The 21,399-nt window shown below is 37.3% G+C and overlaps 3 protein-coding genes across 5 annotated transcripts; 1 reads left to right on the plus strand and 2 right to left on the minus strand.

Annotated features, from left to right (window-relative positions):
- Positions 1–1,855: 1,855 nt before the first annotated feature.
- On the minus strand, positions 1,856–2,772 carry LOC136253658 (TNF receptor-associated factor 4-like). Its single transcript, XM_066046318.1, has 2 exons — positions 2,385–2,772; positions 1,856–2,319 (listed from the first exon to the last, which is right to left on the minus strand). The coding sequence occupies exons 1-2, from the start codon at positions 2,770–2,772 to the stop codon at positions 1,856–1,858; spliced, it is 852 nt and encodes a 283-aa protein (XP_065902390.1).
- A 3,921-nt stretch (positions 2,773–6,693) lies between these two features.
- LOC136254373 (TNF receptor-associated factor 4-like) lies at positions 6,694–11,394 on the minus strand. Of its 3 annotated transcripts, none has more exons than XR_010700453.1 (4): positions 10,125–11,382; positions 8,716–10,070; positions 7,688–8,122; positions 6,694–7,642 (listed from the first exon to the last, which is right to left on the minus strand). XR_010700453.1 is itself a non-coding variant. In XM_066047048.1 (4 exons), exons 3-4 carry the CDS (start codon positions 10,054–10,056, stop codon positions 7,859–7,861), a joined length of 1,605 nt encoding a protein of 534 aa, XP_065903120.1. In that variant the 5' UTR covers positions 10,057–10,070; positions 10,125–10,256; positions 11,317–11,394; the 3' UTR covers positions 6,694–7,858. The 3 variants fall into 3 exon arrangements, 2 of the variants coding, with proteins under 2 accessions (XP_065903120.1, XP_065903121.1); XM_066047048.1 differs by having other exon boundaries at positions 6,694–8,122; positions 10,125–10,256; positions 11,317–11,394; XM_066047049.1 differs by having other exon boundaries at positions 6,694–8,122; positions 8,716–9,707; positions 9,753–10,070.
- Positions 11,395–12,718: 1,324 nt separating this feature from the next.
- Positions 12,719–15,550, plus strand: LOC136254347 (uncharacterized). The gene is made up of 4 exons (XM_066047027.1): positions 12,719–12,754; positions 12,803–12,857; positions 13,605–13,763; positions 14,941–15,550. Exons 3-4 carry the CDS (start codon positions 13,662–13,664, stop codon positions 15,490–15,492), a joined length of 654 nt encoding a protein of 217 aa, XP_065903099.1. The 5' UTR covers positions 12,719–12,754; positions 12,803–12,857; positions 13,605–13,661; the 3' UTR covers positions 15,493–15,550.
- Positions 15,551–21,399: the final 5,849 nt, after the last annotated feature.

Here is a 21,399-nt window from a genome sequence, read left to right on the forward strand (position 1 = left end):
TGGTAATGGACTAATGGTAACAGTAACTGTGATGTAGTGCATATATGATGTAGTGGTATATTAGTATATACATGTGTTCAAACAAAGATTTGGCAGATCTAATGCAACCTACAAGTACTGTTCTCATACACAGACACACACATGCATGCACAAAAAGTGTGTGACTAATCTGTGGCAGATAAAAATTTCCATGAATTGCTGCAATTACTGCAATAGCTGTTTTAAGTTTATATGCGTATTTACCATGTTTCCTTATCATTCCTTGTACAGGTAGCTGTCGATGATCAAGGTTAGGATGGATGATGAGTTATATGTAGGAATGTCAAACATCATGCAGGCCGTGGTTGAAGATCACTGCCCTAAATATAATTTTAAAGGTCCTTACCTTTTGCTAAAAGATCTAACAGAACTTATTGTTCAAAACAATAAAGAATTAAAGATTATTTGATAAACAAATCAATACTCTCATGATATTGGACAATATTGGTAGAACAGGTAAACATACTGTACCAAGCTATCACTGGATTAGCAGTATATAAAACAACACTTGTATGTAGCAGACCTTAACTTGCTCTGTATGCATTCTGAAATTTACACTAAACAGAATGCCTGTGACAGTGAAAAGTGGGTACTGCTGGTGGACAATTTAGGTCTCCTTGTGGTCTGTTGTTTACACAGAAACCAGCAGTTTATGACTTTGTAACAACCACAAAATCCAGGTGTTTAAAAAATCAATTCTAGATGGTAAATAGATTTGTAGAACATGTGTAGTCTTGAAATTTGTCTACAGGTGATTAAAGTGGGCCATTGTAATAGTTCCAGCATGTAGAAGTGACAGGGCTTGACCAGTTATAATTTGACGTTGTCCATCTTGCAGCTCTTCTCTGTACCTTTTCGATATCTTTAAGTAGATGTGGATCCCACACTGTGGAACAGTATTCTAGAATAGGACAAACCATAGAACTGTATGCTTTAGCTTTGGTAGATTGAGAGCATTTCTTCGGATAAAGTTAAAGTTTTGGTGGCTTTGGTAGATGTAAAGTGGGGAGAGAAACAAATTTTACTGTCAAGCATTACTGCTAGAAAAAGATCGTTTTGTAATGGTTGGTTTTCAAGTAAATATGCTGGTTGTGAATGTGATAATAATCTGGAACAGCGAAGGACTACACGTTTATTGACATTGAATTTCATCTGCCAAGTGTTTGCCCAGTTGGATACTTTAGCGAGATCTTCTTGTACAGCTTGTTTGTCTTGTGGGATTTAATAACTTTATATAAACACAATCATCGGCAAATACCTGAATCTTTGATGTGATATTTTGGCCTATGTCATTTATGTACAATAGAAACGTGTTGCTGGTTTAAAGACTTTCATAGGTTTTTAAACAGCTTTTAGGACTTCACAATCATCTGTAAAAGTCATAATGTCAAAAATCAACTTACTAAGGAGTGATCATTGCTGCTTAAAACATACAGCAAGTAACAAGAGAATCTGCTCTCCCCAACCACCTACAACTTAATATCATGTTTGTGCCCCTCCCCTTTCCAGCTCCTGGATTCGCCCCTGGAGGGTATATGGATATATAATTGCTGAAATGCAAAATTGTCTCTGCTATACTGTGTAAGAATATACCACTAATATGTATGTGATGGACCATAAAAGTCCATATCAAATTATCAATCAACAACACCAAAAAGGCTTCATATAAATATAAGTAATTAAATTCAATCCAGCTTGCTGTGAATCATTAAGGATAAATGACATCCTGTTAAAGTAACGGTATGAAGAAGCAAAAGTTAGGCAAAATTGTGCATGTACGTTATACATAGTGGCCCTAAGCCTCAACCCTGGTCATCTAGTGTAGATAGTACATCAGTACTTCTTCTTTATATTCTGCGTACTTGGACATTCTTACAATAATAGGACAAATCATTGACAATGAAGTGATGTGAACAGAAGAGCGTGCTGATATAATCATCTTGTCCCTAGAAGTTGCATTCTCACCAATCAAGTAGTGCACCATTTCTTCTAAACAATCAAGCCTGCTTTCAGTAGAGGCTAGTGTGTTTTCTGTCTTGCTTAATTTAGCCTTTGTCATTAGTAAATGTTCTTCCTCATGTTTCCTCTTGTTCTTACGCATCATCCTCTCCTCACACCCCGTATTGTGGTACTCACCCTGAATAAGTTCAAGGGGACACTCCTTCCTGTGTGCTTCCATGTCTTCACGAGGAACATTATCTATTACACACTTGTTGGGACAGGGTAGAGGAAGCTTGGTACAGTTCTCTCTATGGTCTCCTTCAATGAACCAGTGCTCTCCTGTGATTTGGAAATATTGGCAGTCTTGTTGACGACAAGGGCATTCGCTTTCGACATGTGTTAACCATATTGTCTTTGTACAACTGCGCCACACTCATTGAAACAACTGACATCCTCAAAGTTACAACTGTTCTGAAGATGATCACTGATGTAATTTAATTCACCTTGCCACTCACATCCCCTCCCTTGGTTAGTGCATATCACACGAAGACCCTTTACTTCCCTATCAGCTTGCTTGTTGGGAAAAATAGGAAACGTTTCATCTCGATACATTGGACGGGCACTTGTAATGCTAGTATACTTATTTACATTATAAAGACATGATTTGCAGAAGGTGTGTCCACAGCATGCAGTCATGTAAGGGTCTCGACTTGGACAATCGCATCTTTTGCAGACAAGACAATCTGTAGATGTGTCAACAAATGTGTACTCATATCCACCAATATCAGACATTGTAATTAGCTTACTGCAAAGCAATTAATTAATGTGATAAATTATTGCATAACATATGGCACATTACATTTTAAATACTCAAGTACTCTCATTATTGATTATTTATACAATCTCACCATGTATACACTTAATTTTTACAAGATTATTTATACACTACTTTTTAGCAAAGGAAGAAACTATTAAACAATATTTGTCTAACACAATAAGCATAATGAAGGATTCACTATTTGTTGCCACAGCTATGATTAATAAATAATTAACTGAGTTGATCGTTTGCCAGGATGCATTTGGATACAGGCTCTGTATTCACAATACATAGTGTTATAATAAAGTGCTCAATATAATAATTGAGTTCATTCAGTTATGACACATCCAAATATTTGTCAGTATGATGGTAGTAATCATATGTTGTGGGGTGAATCCAGAGGATGTACAGGCCCTCCCCATCCTAAAACTAGAGTACAGATTGATATACTCTAATAAAACAGTCAAACACTCAAAACAGCCATTGCATTCAACACTGCATCCAATTACAACCTGGGTATCATTCACACTGTATTGAAGTACAGAAAGCTAATGGGCAAATAGAAGACAACAGTTATAAATGTACCTTATAGTGATAAACTGTACACTGAAGAAATTGAGACAAGTAAGTTTAAATTGTTGTGCAAAGATCAAGATACTAGTCACTACTTTAATAGAATGGTCACAATTTTAATGTCATTAATTGAAAATTATAAGAACATTTTTACCATCACACATGCAGGTTTCATCTCAGATAAAGCTAACAATAAACATGATTTTTATATAGATGTCTTGCAAATCCTACATTTTGTTAAATAGCTATCAAAAATGGTCCCAAATTCAGAAACCTAGGAAATGTCATGTTTTTTTTTTTCTTTAAAAGATATCCAACTAGAGTTTTGGAATGTATATGCCCTTCATTCATCCAGCTATACCAACCAAAGTTGTGCAAATAAATATTATAACTTATAGTTACATTATTCTCCTCTTAGTGGAATAAACAGCGAAACTTCTTGCCCCCTTAACAGTGGCTCCTAGATCCACCTATATACAGCTAGGAAATTATAACAGTGAGGCTGTGGTGGCACCATAGCTTCACTGTTCTAGTTACATTATCTTCATCACTTGCAATGGTGTTGTTTAGTTTACAGTTTCTATGCCACTTCTTCAGCATTTCATGCATGATGTGGCCATTGTGTTCATTTATTATACAGTAGATACACACCACTTTATCGCAGTCCTCACAATAGTGCTTCAGCTCATAACCATGCTCACTACACATAAAAACTCTTTGGCCTGTACTGGATTAACAGGAGCATCTTCTTTTGTTCTCAGTTACATGAATGCTACTAGTGAATTATGACCATAAAATTCTTCACTATACGGTACCTGCAGTGTGATGTCCAGTCCAGTTCATGGATGATGCATTAATAATGGGTACATTCAAGACAGCAAGTATGTCACTATTGGTCTGGTCCATCAGTCCACACCATAAAAATAACTCTCTAGCTATACTTTATAATAAACAGAGGGTGATGTTTCTATGCTTTTATGAAGCTTAGAAATGTTGACCTATTATGTAGCCAGAATTTTCAAGCCCTTGGATAAGTGAAGACAATGTACATTCCTTAGAAATATATTTCACCAAATACACACTTCAGCTAACCACACATCTTTATGGTTACAATAGTGACAATTATAATGTGAACAGCTATGACATTCTTCATGGCATTTAATATCACCTTCAATCAGTAGATAAAGGGGTTAATTGAATCAAAGTGCTAAATCAACAATAAGGTACAGCAGTGTGCAAAGCACACTCAGCATGCAAACTACAATGTCTCTAAGGGGCCTGGGGGCATGTTGCCACTGATAGTTTAGTTTTCTGTGACTGAGGGCAATTTTCTGCACTAACTTATCTATTAGAACAACTGACTGTTCTATTAGAGTATTTCATCACAAAATACCTTAGATGTTGATATCTGTTGGTATATCCCACAGAGAGTGATAGTGGAAAATTAAACCAGCTGTGCTGTCTACCTAGCGATGACAAGAATACACTTGGTGTAATGCTCTGTTGTTTGTAAATCAATGACCACATCAATACTCAATAGCCAGTTACAGTAGGTACCAATATCTGAAAGTATACACCATGGAAATAAGTACTATAGTTATTAAGTTCTCCTGATTTCCAACTCAGTTTATGTACTACTGTTTGTTAGCCTTAATACATTAAAACAAGAGTACATAATATAAAAAGATAGGAGAGTGTCCTTCTTCAGTATAGACACATAAAGTGCTAAGGAGCATTGACAATCAGTGGACTGCTTATTGAAGCCATAACTACATGCAACAGTCATTAAAACTTAATGCTAAGTAGAAATCTGACCAACTAACACAATGAAATTAAAGTGACTATGGTATTGCACCATAACTTTGAGGTTCATGTTTGTACAGGCTATACTGCAGTAGGACACTCTCCTCTCTTTTCATATTATGAACTCTTGATTATAAGTGCATCTGGATTATGCACAATTATCCCATGATTATTTTAACACAACCCATGTCCACTGCACATAGGAAATCCACTATATACAATGTATCAGCTGGAAAATGTTGACATAATTAAATTAAGAACTTTAAATATTTGTGTGTATGTGTATTGCTGTGTGCAGTGTGTTAGAAGAAGTGTTAGCTACTATTCCCAATATCCTGTGCAAAAACAGCCCAGATGTAAAAAAGGCGAGGCCAAGAATTCACAAGTAATCGTTCATGGAGTGCGACTAAACGACATGATATCAAAATCTGGCCAAGAAAGTATACAGCACAGACATCTTCATGCATTCCCAATTTCCCATGCTTGTAATTCACATCATAATCACATCCAGCTGCAGATTTTGTGTGCTTGCAATATGAACAATACTACTGAGATTAATAAACTGCAAGGTTAACACAGTTTATTTAACCACGAAAATTACAATAGATTTGCACTTCACCATTTTTTAAATATGACTATTAATAATACAGTGTAAAGACTGAACACACTTAAACTTAAGCTGTATGATAAGAACAGAAGAAAGTGGCTAGGCTTGAGTAAAATATGCTCAAAATTTTTCCCAAAAATGCTCTCAGAAATTTACTAAAATTTCCACCTATTATGCTATTCAGTATTGCCATTATGCTTCACATTTATTGTTATCTTGGACATTTTAATCAGTGAATGCTCTATTAGAGTATTTCTTTCACTACAAAGTGACTATTCTACTAGAGAGTATTGATCTAAGGAGCTATGAACAACGTATTTAAGTGCTCTACAGTTTCCACTGACTGCTCTATTAGGGAGTATTGATCTATTTTCATGGAATTAAGCACCAATTGTGCTGGCATATTTGATGCAGGCCTAGAAATTTTTGAGCATTATAGCAGAAATTCTATACTCAATTGTGCTCCACACACAACTAAACCTCCAACTATTTATTGTTTTCACAAACAAGTAATTGCATTACAAAACAATGTAACTGCTGTGCCCTTACTAGCTACTAATGCAAATTCAATCTACCCCCTTAAATCCACTCCTGACTTTGATATACAAAAGTAGAAGTACTGCTGTTGCATATACAGTGGTGGAACCTGTCTGTCGTCAATTTCAAGCTTCAACGATACATGCTATAATAAGTTTCTTTATATTCAACAGCTATAAGTTTTTTTTTTACACTTGGATCAAGAATATGTGAAGTTGGGCCTTTCTGTATGCAACTATTACAGAATCCGTATGCATACACCAACTGAATTCCTCTAATACATAAGCCATGCAACTCAAAGGTATATATGTGCCTTGTATAGTCACATAAATACATTAGCAATGTTAGTAAGAAGGCAATACACTACTGTGCACTATCATATGAAATGGATAAACAAGACCGGGTACGCATAAGTGTTGCTTGCACACAATGTCACATACACATAAATATTCTATTGTTGAATGTGGTCATGAGGGTAACCATGCATAAAGTGTTTAGAACATGCTAATCTGAAGAAAGATGGCATCGTCTTTTATAAATTGATGTGTAGGAGTAACTTCACATAAACTCTTCTTGGAAATGAACCTACAACGGCTATTTCCAGCGTTCCTTCCATCACTGATGACTCTACCAGCTGTTCTATCTGCTGTATTATCACCATAAGTAAATATACGTGTTTGATGCTCATAGTCACTGATCTGGTTAAGCAATTTTACTTCGAATCTTTCCCTCAGTGGCCAGGACAGCTCAGCATCATACTGGCCCTTCTTAAGAAACAGGTATACAGACATGTGGGTATCCTTGCCATTGTCATACCCACCAGCAACAACCAGCATAGACATTTGGTAACCTTTGTAGTGGCTGTAAGCTGTACCAGTCATCGCCATCTTCTCTATATCTTGTGTAATTTGACATCCTTACTGTAACAGGGCAAGTCATCAACATATCAGAAAGATGAATAGAAGATTGTACTGATACAATCATTCTGTTCCCAGATAGTCCTCCATTTTGACTGATGAAATAGTGCAGCATCCCTTCTAAAGCATCAGCCCTGCTATTAGTGCATGCCAGTATCTCTTCCGTCTGGCTGTACTTTGTTTTTGTCAGAAGAAAGTGTTCTTCCATGTGCTTTTTATCATGCATCTTTTTATTCTTGCACATCATCCTCTCCTCACATCCCATATTGTGGTACTCACACTGCATGAATAGCTTCAAGGGGACACTCCTTCCTGTGTGCCTCCATGTCCTCACAGAGAACACAGCCAACTCTACAATTGTTGGGGCAAGGTATGGAAATCTTAGGACGCGGACTTGATGGTGTCCTTCTATAAAGCAATATTCTGTAGTTACCTTGCAGTATTGACACTCACGGTCACAATAGGGACATTCACTCATGTGAGCTGACATGTGTTGTCGTTGTAGTGTTTCTCCACACTTATCAGAGCACTCCACCTCCTCAAAGTAGCAGCTACTCTCAAGATGATCAGTGATGTGATTCACTTTTCCCTGCCACTCACATCCTCTCTCCTGGTTTGTGCACTTCATGCTAAGATCTTTAACCTCCCTATCAGCCTGCTTGTTGGAAATGCTCTAAAATTTTTGCTTTGACATATCGGACAGGTAGTCTTGCGGATATTGTCAAGACAAGATTTACAGAAGTTGTGTCCACAGCACACAGTCATGTAAGGCTCTTGGCTTGGATAATGGCAAATATTGCAGACAAGATGATCTGTTGGAGTGTCAATAAAGGTGTACTCATAGCCACCAATATCACCGGTTGTAGCCATTGTCATCAGCTGCAAAAACTGTAAGAGAATTCATTTAACAATTGTGCACATTTATACCTTTGGCCAGGGTTCCACAATGACCTAAAGTTCCACAACGACCCCAACACCACTAAGCAAGACAAGGACAGTTGGGCATTTGCTTCCCCAGGTACCCATTGATGTTACAGCTGAGTGGGCTGCTTCCCCAGTTGACACCAGGTCCCCATTTAAACAGCTGGGTAGACTGGAACAATGTGAGTAAAGTTTCTTGCTCAAGGAAACAACAACACCAAAGTGGCTCAACCGGGAATAGAACCTGGGACCTTTCGATTACCAGGCCGATGCCCCAACCATTTGGCTATGTTGCCTCACACATGCACACACACTTTTAATCTGTGTCACTACTCTAATACAATATAGCTAAGGAAAATTAAGCCAGCTGAACTATTTTAAGCCTTGAAAAGTAACCACCGTGACCTCTTTTATATACTCAATTAAAACCTTACAAGTATGTAACACATGGTTATTATGATATGACATGAGAAAACTATTTAAGGGTACAAATTTGTATTCAACTCTGAAATATGCATAATAGCTATACTTGTATAGAAACATGTTTACAACATGCTAACTTGAAGGAAGATACATTCATCTTTTAGATACTGACAAGTGGGGGTAACCTTGTGGAGATCTGTGTTAGAAATAAATTGGGCTCGTCCGTTACCATATAGTGAGGGGATCATACATATAAAATCATCATCATCATCATCATCATCATCATAGGTTCTAATACTATTGAGCATTGACACTGTATGATCATATATTACTGTATGTATATGATGCTCATGGTTGCTGATCTGGTTCAGCAATTTAATTTCAAACTTTCCCTCTAGTGGCCAGGACAGCTCATCATCATATTGGCCCTTCATTAGGAACAGGAATACCGACAAATGGGTACCTCTGCCATCATAACAGCCAGCAGCATCAATCAGTAAAACCAACTTGTATCCTTTGTTGTGGCTGTAGAATGGATCACTACGCCATTCAGTGCCACTTGATTTATAATGTGAATAACGTGACATCTTCACAATAACTGGACAAATTAGTGTTGACATTGTGGCCAGGTGGATGGAAGAGTGTCCAGATGTGATCATTCTGTCTCTAGCTGTAGGTCCTGCACCCTTACTGATAAAAGTATTAACCATCTTCTCTAAACCACTCAGCCTGTCTTCTGTTTTGCTTAGTTTAGCTTTGATCATTGATAAGTGTTCCTCTATGTGTTCTTCATCATGTTTCCTCTTATTCATACGCATCACCCCCTCCTCACACCCCATATTGTGGTACTCACACTGGATCACTTCAAGAGGACATTCCTTCTTGTGTGTTTCCATGTCTTCACGGAGAACACTTTCTACCATGCAGTTATTGGGACAAGGTAGAGGATATTTTGGACACTGCTCCATGTGATCTCCTATAATAAACAGATATTTGTCGTAAGTGCTGCAATAGTGACAAAAGCTTTTTCGATGCGGACAGTCCATCCAAACATGATCCCTTAAAAATCTTCTCTGCACCATCATCTTACAATCAATATTGGTGCATTTCACTTTCTCATATTCACAACCTGCATCATTGTTTACAAGATGTCCACTAACATCATTTATTTCACCTTGCCAAGTACAGCCTATCTCTTCGTTAGGGCATACTATCTGAAGGCTTCTAACTTCCCTGTCAGCTTGCTTGTTTCGAAAGGTAGTAAAGCCATCGTCACGACAGAGTGGGCAAGCCTTGGTAATGCCAGTGGCTTTATTAGCATTCTCAAGACAAGATTCACAAAAGTTGTGCCCACAGCACAGACTCATGTGAGGGTCATGACTGGCATAATTACAAATTTTGCAGACAAGACGATCTGGTGGAGTGTTGACAAAAGTGTAGTCATATCCGCCAATGTCAATGGGTGTGGTTGCAGCCATAATTTTTGTGCAAGCTAAAAGACAACATAGATACAAGCACACTTTGAAACCACAACATAGCTACTCACTTGCAAGTTTACTTGTATGATAAATATCATTGATCAGAAAGTAATTATAAGCGTAGCCAAAAAGTGTACAGCCTTCCACTCAAACTCCACCCAGCTCAATCACATGTAGCAGCATACACAGAATCTATATAGCTGTACAATCATGTTAACTCATCATGCATACATTTTAATTATCTTGTAGGTATTTTTAGTAGTTAACGTTTTTGATTTTGTAAATTGTATTCATGCTCTTGTAATTCAGTGCTATGTACGACCAATAATTGTAAATTCCTTGTTTCCCATCCTAGTCAGACAAAAAATGCCATGCAGGCATGCAGCTATTATTTATTATATTGTTAAAATTAAAATCTATTATCCATTATTACTCTTGCTGTTATTTAGATATTAAAGGTAGCCCATTAACTCCAAATTGCTTTTTTCTCTCAGATTTAGGAGAGTTAGTTGTGATTTGAAAGATTCTACTAAGATTCAAACCTCTAGAAGCAGGTTAGATTTGTTGCAGTGTTTCCTAAGCAGCCAGAAAGGCATTTACGTATGTAAAACTGCTGGGTTTGCCATGCTTGTGGTAACACGTGCTAGCTAGTACTGTACTTACTAGCCTGACTCTGTACCATTATACTTCAACAGTTCAATCTTTCACACATTAACAACAATTGAGAATGGGACTCGTGTTGATGCGCATCTCAAGTTACCATGGCTACTTGAAGAGATTCACTGCTAAGTATTAGGCCCCTATTTGATGATTATTAGTTTCTCATCCACCGCCCGCATCCTTCTTAGGCCACCCGCATGGTAAGCCATTATTTACTCTGTGCATGCTCAGAAGAACACGTGATACCAAGCCATCATAATTTGCATTGAAACTAGATGGGATTTTTAAAATTAACGCTGCAGTGCATTATGCATCGCCGTTTTCCTTGGCAAATTACTGCAGTGGATTCTATTTTTCAACAGTAAACTGAAATCCTGCTATGATTAAGTCGATAGAGCATGATTTCAGCTAAAAACCAATGTAAATTTGTGCGAGGAAAGAAAGACGATTTGGACAAGGTCTGTACATTAGTATAATGGCCTAATGGTAATGCCCTCCCACCCGCATCATAATAATTAGAAAGACCGGATGATAAACTAATAATCACCAAATAGGGGCCTTAGGCTGGATGCCATGCACTAAATAACATCAGAAACTCACATCAGAATCCACCTATCCAATAACCTAGTCTCATGATCCCAATGACACGACCTCGCGACCACACAACTGAACTCTCTGCCAGTATTAATAATTAATATTAGGTCACGTGACTATCAATTTTTCATGCGGCTCTAAAATACCCATGCGGGCGCGTGACAGGAAACAAGGAATCAACAATTGGTGGCCTAACCATACATATCCTTTTTTATAGCGTCTTTGTCCTATTGTATTCTCTGGTGTATTTGTACGTATCATGATCAGTGTTAGCTACGTTGTTACTTATCATGGCAACTTGTGAAGTGGAGCCGGTGAACTGTCTTAGCATTAGGCCAATGAAACTTGATTACTAGTTTCTCGCTCAGATTTTGAAAATTTGATGCGGGCGGGCGGTTATTATTCATTATTCATTATTTTTCAAAAGCACAACACACATCCCAAACATGAAGATTTCTGCCAAAAAACAGTGAAATCTACATTGATTACTCTTGCGTTAAATAGCTAAAATGCGATTAGTGCGTTACTAATCTATAACAAGTGATTTTCCATTAGAGTATAGCTGATTGCTGTATTAGAGTAAAAGTAACTGCTGTATTAGAGTATTTCGATCTGAAATACCAATAATGAAATTCCATGCGGGCGATGACGCGAAACTGCTAATCAAGTTTCATTGGCCTTAGGCCACTCCAAATAAATTCTTTGTTTCCAGTCCTGGACTCAAGCGTATTTGCATGCGGGCGGGCGGTTCATTTCCATTATTTTATTATAATATTGGCAGCTTTTCAAGTCATTATTTGCCTAGCACAACCATTAAAAACTGCATAAAGCATGCTTAAGCTTGTTTTTTTTTTTTTAAGTTACAAAAATAACATAAACGTGAAGTTTGTGCCGACTTGATAGCACTGCTGACACGTGAGCTGACATGGTTTCAAGTGAGCCTGTCAGTGTGCAACAATAACCGGAAAATAATGGAAGAATACGGAATAATGGAATATTTAGAGCTGACAGTAACTACTGAGATGCGGGTGGTGGACGGGAAACAGAATTTATTTGGAGTGGCCTTAGCTTGCTGATTTACACACGTGACTAAATAAAATTTGGTGCATTCTTTTTTATTGTTATGTACTCTTGAACATTCATACCATCGATCCAATGGATCCAGGGGCGGATCCATAAGTTGGCAAGGGGAGGGGCACAAACAGACTAAGTTGTAAGTGATTGGGGAGAGCCAGATTCTCTAGTTCAGTGCTGCATTTTTGAAGCAACAAATAATCACCTCTTAGTAGTGTTTCACTTTATGAAGTCTTAAAAGCTGTTTTAAAGGCTCTGAATGTCTTAAACAAATGCAACACGATAATTATTTTTAGAGGCGCTTAGTACGTACGAAGTAGGTGGGTGACAATTTCACAGCTAGTTGGACTTTAGTTCGCTTTGGTTTCAGGTGAATTTAAATGCTAGTAAAATGTGCATATTTTCATGAGTTTCTTAGCCTGACAAAGTTTAGTAGCTATTTTAATCAGAAATATGACTGGCTCCTCTACAAGGTGAGGAATCGGCGGGGGGAGGGGGCATTTGCCCCAAATGCCCAATCCTGGATCCGCCATTGGGATCATTATCCAATGGCAGCTACAGTATATAAATATATTAGCTGCATGATTCATGCATAGTTACAATGGCTTAGCTATATAGTAAAAAATGAAGTGTGTCTGGCACACTTCATTTTTACAGTGCATGCAGTGCTCTGAATAGTTTAAACAGTAATATCAAAACTAGTTTTTGATTGGAGCATTGTTGCTGGGCATAGTTATGATCAATTAACACACTGAATTCTTTGTGAGGTAATTGGCATGCTACTATAGGCTCCTCTGTGTGAGTGTACATGTATACCTACATATAATACAAGCCGTATGTGTGGATACAAGGGCAGGGGGTTCAGTGAGTTACTGACCACTGCATCTGTAGTTTACTAGAGTCTATGCAATTTGAAAAAATCCTACACTGTAATAAGACCACTACGTTCAATTATAGGTATGGTATGGCATTACTATGTTTGCGGCATGCTATCATCAGCATATACACCATCAAATTTACTTTTATCTACTGAAAATGACTTGTTGTTTGTGTCTGTGATCATTGCATATCCACTCTGATTTGTGCTACACTATATGCATTTTAATAGTGCATATATAGCCTTATTCAAACTCCCTAACAACTTTTTACACAACTGCAAATAGAGTATCCATGCATGCATTTTAACTTGTAGTAATTTAAGTCATTCCTTTTAACTCCAGTTTGGGGACCATAACTTTTGTGAAGTCAATCATGCCATTAAACTGCACTATCATCTGATGCAGTGGAGAAAAGCAGCCCATCAACGCCTCCCCAGACACAGTGGAGTAGCTCAATGTCACATAGGACAAGTGTACTGTTCAGTCCAGATGTCAATACAGGTATCAGATATATTAAATACAGTTAAACTTGTGGTAATCTTAGATACTCCTGATAACAACTATACAGTAGAACAAATTGTATAAGTAACATTGTGACAAAAAAAAGTATAGATTGTATTGAGGTGTAAACTGTAACTAAAAGAAGCTCTATGTATTGTGTATTGTGTTGAAATACTTTCATATGTGAATACGAACAGAAACTTTTCAGTATAGAGTCCTATCAATAGATGTAAGCATGTTATTGTTTGTGTAATTCACTTACACTATAAAGTACTTGTATTGCTTCACTTATTTGCTGAAGGTTTCTGCCTAGAGTGTATATTGCAGCTTGTTCAGATTCAGGAAATAGAACATTGAAAATAGCATTGGTGCCACAGTTCATTATATGTCTGAAGTCTCCAAACCTGAGGTTAAAATAATACTCACTGATTCCATATTTGAAAAACTCGAACAAAATCGGTGTGATACTGATGGTAGAATTTCCTAACAAAGTATCAGCAATAGTTTTTACGGTGTCTTCTGTTGTATTGTCAAGACCATTGAATGGTTGAACTGTGATGGAGCGGTTAACACTACTGACCATCAGTTCCTTGAGCACATTAAATACCAAATCATAACGAAGTGCTGGAATAAATAAGAATGATACTTAATAAAATTATGCGAGACTTTACTTACAGATATTACAGTGCATATGTGACTGGATTTGTGAAAAGGGGTCTTCCACACACATCCAATTTACCAACTTTGATGATTCGTAACTTCAGATTGGAAAAGGCCATTCACTTGAAATTTGGTCATAAGTGAGTACCAACATGCCGTTGGGTAAATCAATAGAGAAAATTTCAGGTTTACATGTTACTTGAGTACCAAGTTATGGTCTCTCAAGTTCATGGAACTGGATGTGTGTGTGGAAAACCCCTTTTCGCAAATCCAGTCACATATAGTATACCAATACTGCACTATCATTATAGCTACATATTAAAAATTTTATGATGATTATTTCTTTCTAATTGATACATGCACATCATCTTTGAAATGTAAAGGTGATGTGGCATTCAATTATAGCTACAACTGAACATATGTATATATCAACTTGTGCAATGTACATAAATGCATATCATGTAGCACCAAGTACAGTAGCTCAAACGCTTGCATATATTGTACCTCCCATATTCAGAGACAATTCTACAATTACATCTTTGGTCATAGATACTTCAGTTCCAAGCATAATATCATATTCAAGAGCTTTCTTTATTTCTTATTCCAAGTAGATCTTCAAACAAGCACTGTTGTTTTGGTAGTTGACATATTTGTAAATAAGACCCTACAGGCTGAGAAAATTTTCAAAACCTTAACATTCAGCAACGCATATGCTCAAAATAAATTACACCATACATCTTGTGTACATCCCCCAAGCCCCTACAATCTACCAGTAGGTGGCTACAATCCTACACTATCCAGCTCTTCCCCAGAAAGCCTATTCCAGCTTGAACAGATTCCCATAACAAACACTATCCATCTTGTGTTGGAGGATGCTGATCCTTGTAAGCAGTTTGACATTCTGGAGACCACTACTAAAGCTGGAAGGAGGAGCCATGAACCAAGGAAGTCTGTAACAACTACAGCCATTATAACTTGTGATGAAGCCAAGAGAGGACAACACAAAATTAGAGCATGGATTGACCCTCTACGTGCCCCCCCCGGAGGATGTCCTGAAGACATGACTTAGTATGTAACATTTACTATGTGTTGTGGGTTTTGTAGTGTAATATTGCTCACGTGTATGAAGTGCGTCTATAAGAATAGTGTGAACACGTTGTCGTTGTATTGCTCTACGGTACGCTACTATACTAACATGTATATATACCTGGAACAAGTTCTTCAAATGCTATTCCTGTATCTGGTAATACATCTAAGCAATCACTCTTACTAATTTGTTCCCCTAAACATAGTTTAAGAAATGAGCTAAGAAAAAGAAAGTTTAGACCACAACTACTGTGTACCACACTTGTACAGCAATTCACACATGAAGTAACTCAGAAGATATGTTATGCTCACCATTAGACAACTACTTGCTTTATACACACATTGTAGTACAAAAAGGAAGTAATGCAGCTATATAGGTAGAGTGATATACCAGTATAATTTTATGATGATTAGATTTAAGAGCATGCATGAACCATATACATGACTTGAGCATTGTGTGGTGCCAGATATGTATAGCTAACTTGTCCATACTGAAAATACAACTTTATTATCTAGCTATTAGTCACATGCCATAACAGTTACGTCCCATAAATGTCTTGATATCCTTGTTGCCACACCACAAGTTGCAGACAAGGATAATCAGATGACAGACACATACACAGACTTGCATTTCACCATAATAAAACTTTAGTGTAGCATCTCTGAGCTACTGTTAACTCTTCTTCAAGCATAAGATTTTTTTCAATGCTACTTCATTACATTGAAGCTTCATTAACCACTAATTTATAGCTAAGTAATATAATTTAAAAATATATATACATGCAATATAAAGGTGTGTGTTGTGAATTCTTATGGTTCTTATATTGCATGGGTCTGATCTGCTAGCCTACAATGTAATTGTGCATATTTCTTTACTTTACAATATAAGAGAGGCAATCTCTGTACTTCCGGTGTATGAATGAATTGCTGTTACATAGCGTACATCACCAATGGCGGATCCAGGATGGGGCATTTGGGGCAAATGCCCCCCCCCCCCCTTCAAGAAATTGCATACAAGATCGAGATACTCTAATAGAGCAGTCAATTACTCTAATAAAGCAGTCACAATGTTAATGAGGCAGTGTAGCTTACCTATGAAGCCATATGATGAAGCTATATATAGGATTGTATTTTACATAACAGACGTGATATATTTGGTAAAGGATAACTAGGTATTATTGTTGTGACCTTTTTTTTTTTTTTTGGTCTTTAACTGTTTTTCAGCAAGGTGCCCCCCCTCTTTTCAAACTCTGGATCCGCCCCTGATCACAGCCTGCAGTATGAAATTATAAGATTAAATATTGACTATTGATGTAGCTATTTATTTATTTATTAAGGCTTTACAGCACAGGTGCTGAAGGTCTGTAGGACACTTGGTCCTACAGCCTGTTTAAATTAAAGTTGTTGCAGAAAGTGTGTTTGAAAAGGTGGAGAAAGGAGAAAAAATCCATGACTGGACCTAGGCAGCAGCCATCCGATTAATGCTCGAACGCTTACAGGAGTCTGCCAGGTGGTCAGGATCTTTTCTCCTTGTCAATTTCATGTATATGTATCCAAGGAACTCTAGAGAGTGACTTATTATCTCAAAGTACCCCATGTGGAACCAAATGGATATTAGTTAAGCATTATAGTATCTCACATACAGTACATAGTCAATATTTATAATGACAGCACATTTGATTTTTTTGTTATAAACCATAAGTTTCACTACTGTACACAACCAGGAAACATATGTGTGACTGAATTTTGGAAAATCACTCATATTGTCGTGCACGAAATAATTAGAATTGTAATGTTTAGGGTGATGCTGTTTAGTGCAGGGTCCAGTATTAAAAATGTTTCAAAACCTTTCTTGTAATTCAAGGAATTGAAAATTCATTATAATCATTAACAAGTCATCGGATTTACACCAAGAAGCTTATTACTTAATTGTTAAATATTCTACTGGTAAAATGTGCCCTTATGTTTGATTTTCCAAAATTCGGTCTGTCATAATCATTATCAGGGTCGCCCAAAGGGGGGCAACTGGGGAATTTTGCCCCTAGCCCCAGCCTGAAAGGGGGCCCAGGAGGCCCCATGAAGGATCCCTTGAATACCTGTTGAAAAGATCGATATACTCTAATAGAGCAGTCAAATCTAGATACTCTAGTAGAGCAGTCACAGTATTCTTCAGAGGAGCAGTATAGCAAGTTTATAAATAAGGAGATATGGTTGTGAGGGGTAGCTATTGTCATTGTGAGCATGTAATGACCTTTTTTTGTTTTTTGGTCTTCAACCTACCGTTTGGGTGAAGTTGTGATTCAAAATGGAAACCTCCTTGCCTCTGGGACCCCACTTTAACTCTTTGGCCAGGGCCCCTTAATTTCTCTGGGCGGTTCTGATTATTATGGCTAAGCATACACTGTCTATAATCATGGCAATAATGCTTGCAGATACCAAGAAGCTATTTTAGCCACTTGTCAAATTAATGTGCATGCCCATTTGGGGGATTTCCCAAAATTTGGTTACACATGTTACGTATGGCTGAACATGCACGCACACTGTCTAGAGTCATGGCAAGGATGCTTGCAAATAACTATATATACAGCTGCAGAATATTCTAATAACTACGAATGTAGCTAATCTATATAAGGAAAATAATTATGGTTTATGATTTTCATGTCAGTACAATCCAGCTGGTTGCAAAGTGTCATGAATTTTATTTGTAACTGATAACAGTTGTATTTCACATGTATTTGCTGTGATTGTGCACCTGTGTGGTTAACAATTATATAAGGGTAGTACAAGAGCACATACCATAAGACAGTATTTATTTTGCCCAATTTAGTGCTAACTATATGTACGAACCTGGAGACCTTAGTATATAAACAGATGAATCTTAATAGGGTTTACTGTGTAATTTCTCACTTCTATATGCTTTATTATAATGTGGTTTAGGGATGTGGTCCTTCTATAATGATGGCCACTAAAGCAGGTTGCTCTGAGTATCCACTATGTGTATTGTTTACAGTGTAAACAATATACACATAGTAGTGGGGTAGCTTAGCATCAAATTTTGAGGAAATTGTTACGAAGTGGATAAAAGCACCAACTTTTTCAGAAGGTTTGTTGAAGCATTTGGACCATTTTTAGAAGGGGTTCCATGCCCTCATTATTATTGGTCACTGCTTGTAGCAAAATATCTAAATATTCTAATAGAGCAGTCAACCATAACAGATATAATTATTGCATATAATAATTATTTCCTTTAAAAGCTATAGCTAATAATTTGTTGGTAAAAACACAGTAAGAACAGCCTAACATGCTATAACAGACCTTCTATAATATTCCTGACCCCATACACCAGAATGGCATCCAAATCTGCCACAAACTTCACTGTGTAATTTTATTTCTAAAGCTACCCTATCCTCCACTCTCTGGATTGTAGCATGTTAAGAGTACAGGGGTAAGGAAAGCAGTGCAGTTGCTATGCGCAGTGTGAAGTAAGTTTAATTTTTGACCTGTTTGCCCTTAAACTTGCAAGGACCATGAAAGTCTCATGGTAGCACAGCATAGTGAAAATATTGTAATAGTTTACATCTTTGGTGTACTTCCAACTAACATTTATATGCAACATAATTATGTTGATGATCTAGAAACCTATCATGCTGTGGATGTCTTTTTTGAGTTTTTATAAGTATGTTCAACTACTGCATGTCATGGATAATGCTGTAACTGATTACAACCTCTTGGAGTTGGTCACCCTGTTATGACTACACAAATGCAATCTTAAAACTAGATGAAACAATAAGAGTGTCCAAGTATAAAAGGAAACTCAAGATTCAAAAAGGTGAACACTTTGAAACATAATTATACAGTGAATGTAAAACAGAAAACAGATTGAATTGTCCACGTGGTTACTTCAGAGCTTATGATCCTCCATGCAAACTATAGTTTACTACTAAACATTGTATCACAACTAAAGTGGTGCATAGTGACTCTGTGGCTAAAAATGCCACATCAAGGGCGGTGGAGGAGGCCAAAGAGTGAGGGGGCCAGGCCAGCTATAAGTTGAAGACCAAAAAAAAATGGTCACAACTTGCTGACAATAGCTGCTGAGCTCTCCACCAATTACATCTCCTTATTCATACGTAGCTAAGTAATTTGCTACACTGCTTTTCTGAATACTGTGACTGCTCTGTTGGAGTATCCAGATCCTGACTGTTCTATTAGAGTATCTCGATCTTTTCTTGCAAACAGTGTCCCAAAAAAGTGGGGGGGAGCCATGGCCTTCCTGGCCTCCCCGTCTCCACCGCCCATGTGCCACATAGTAATAATACAGCATGCAGATATGCATACCCAGGAAATTTTTGTAGACCAAATGCTTGAAATGCCATAGTCAACTTATTGTAGTATAGTGTGTGTCTTATGAGCTATAGCCACTTGTGGCTCAAACATTGATATAGACTATTATTTTATTTTATTTACCTATACTGTACAACTTCAGAAATGAAGAAAAATGTACAGACAAATCACAAAAAAATAAATAATAATTCAATACAATAAGTAAATTATAATTTAATTATAGATTTAAATACTTCAAGTGAATTAGAGTCCTTAGCTAGGTTAGGTAAATCATTCCAAAGTGAAATTGTTGCTGGAAAAAACGAGGACTGATATGAGGTCTTTGATGCTTGCAATGATAGGAGGTTAAAAGGATGATAATTTCTTGTACTGGAATATGTTGCAAAGTTAGTATACAAATCAAATGGGATATCAATTTCATTGTGGATAATTTTGTACATCATGGATAATCTTAATTTTAATCGTCTGCTTTCAAGTGATTCCCAGTCCAGCTGGTCCATAAGGTTAGTTACGCTAACAGTAGGGTCACGTGTGTATGTATTGGTCACAAACCGGGCTGCTCTTCGTTGTATCTGCTCTAACCGGGATATTAAGGTAGACTGCCAGGGTGCCCACACTGTTGCAGCATATTCGAGTTGGGAACGAATAAATACGGTGTATGCTAATTTCTTAGCATGGATTGAGGCACATGAGATATTACGTTTGAGAAATCCCAATGTTTTGTTGGCTTTAGCTGTTATGTAGTTGACATGCATGTTCCATTTTAGGTCTGATTGGATGATGACACCTAAGTACTTGCAACTGTCAACTTGGGACAAGGGAGAGTTATCCATGTAATAGGTTCTTGAGATAGTTTGCTTAGGTGCTGGTGGTAAAATATTGAGGCAATTTCAAAAAGAAGACCTATGTTGCAGTATTTGAACCTAACCTTTTGCTCTAGAGGGAAAAAAAAGGTAAGAATGTGTGTTTGGTGGCAAGTGTAGTTATAGTAGCCATCCAAGAAAGCTGTCTAGATTCTAGACAATTATTATACATCTTTCTCAGCTCCTATTGAAGTTTCCAGCAATGTGAAAGATTTAGTATTGTCTTTATGATGAGCTAGTTTAAATTTGCAAAGGTAGGTGTTCAGCAAATTGCTGATACCCTTGCATCTTTAAGCTAGCTTGTCATAAAGACAACACTATCACATTGGTAGAAACTTTAAAAGGTGCTGGGAAAGATGCATGAAACCTAATTATGTGTAGGGTGAAAATTAAATGGCCATATATTTAGTCCCAGTATACATTTATGGTATAGCGGCGTAGCCCCCAAAATTGGGGCCTATTTTATTCCACGGACTGGACTGGACTGAGCTGGAAACAGCTTTTGAACAATAATCCAGGAATTATCCATCTCTTGCAACACTAGAGACACCACTATCGAGCTACAACTGCTGCTGCTGCTGGCTCTTCCTTACAAGTTATGACACTATAGCGCATACACTAATTAATTAATACACTTACGATCAGCGGCGGAGGAAGTAGTTGATATGAGGGGGGGCTGGGAT

This window comes from Dysidea avara, chromosome 4, assembly GCF_963678975.1.
Source record: "Dysidea avara chromosome 4, odDysAvar1.4, whole genome shotgun sequence".
Taxonomy (NCBI): domain Eukaryota; kingdom Metazoa; phylum Porifera; class Demospongiae; order Dictyoceratida; family Dysideidae; genus Dysidea; species Dysidea avara.

Excerpts from the sequence above, each read along its gene's own strand:
- LOC136253658 (XM_066046318.1), bottom strand. The coding sequence starts at position 2,772 with ATGTCTGATATTGGTGGATATGAGTACACATTTGTTGACACATCTACA. Across the intron at positions 2,320-2,384 it reads AGTTGTACAAAGACAATATG|GAGAGCACTGGTTCATTGAA; the intron begins GTTAACACATGT and ends TCCAAATCACAG.
- LOC136254373 (XM_066047048.1), bottom strand. The coding sequence starts at position 10,056 with ATGGCTGCAACCACACCCATTGACATTGGCGGATATGACTACACTTTT. Across the intron at positions 8,123-8,715 it reads ATGAATGTATCTTCCTTCAA|TTTTTGCAGCTGATGACAAT; the intron begins GTTAGCATGTTG and ends ATTCTCTTACAG.
- LOC136254347 (XM_066047027.1), top strand. The coding sequence starts at position 13,662 with ATGCAGTGGAGAAAAGCAGCCCATCAACGCCTCCCCAGACACAGTGGA. Across the intron at positions 13,764-14,940 it reads CAGTCCAGATGTCAATACAG|AGACAATTCTACAATTACAT; the intron begins GTATCAGATATA and ends TCCCATATTCAG.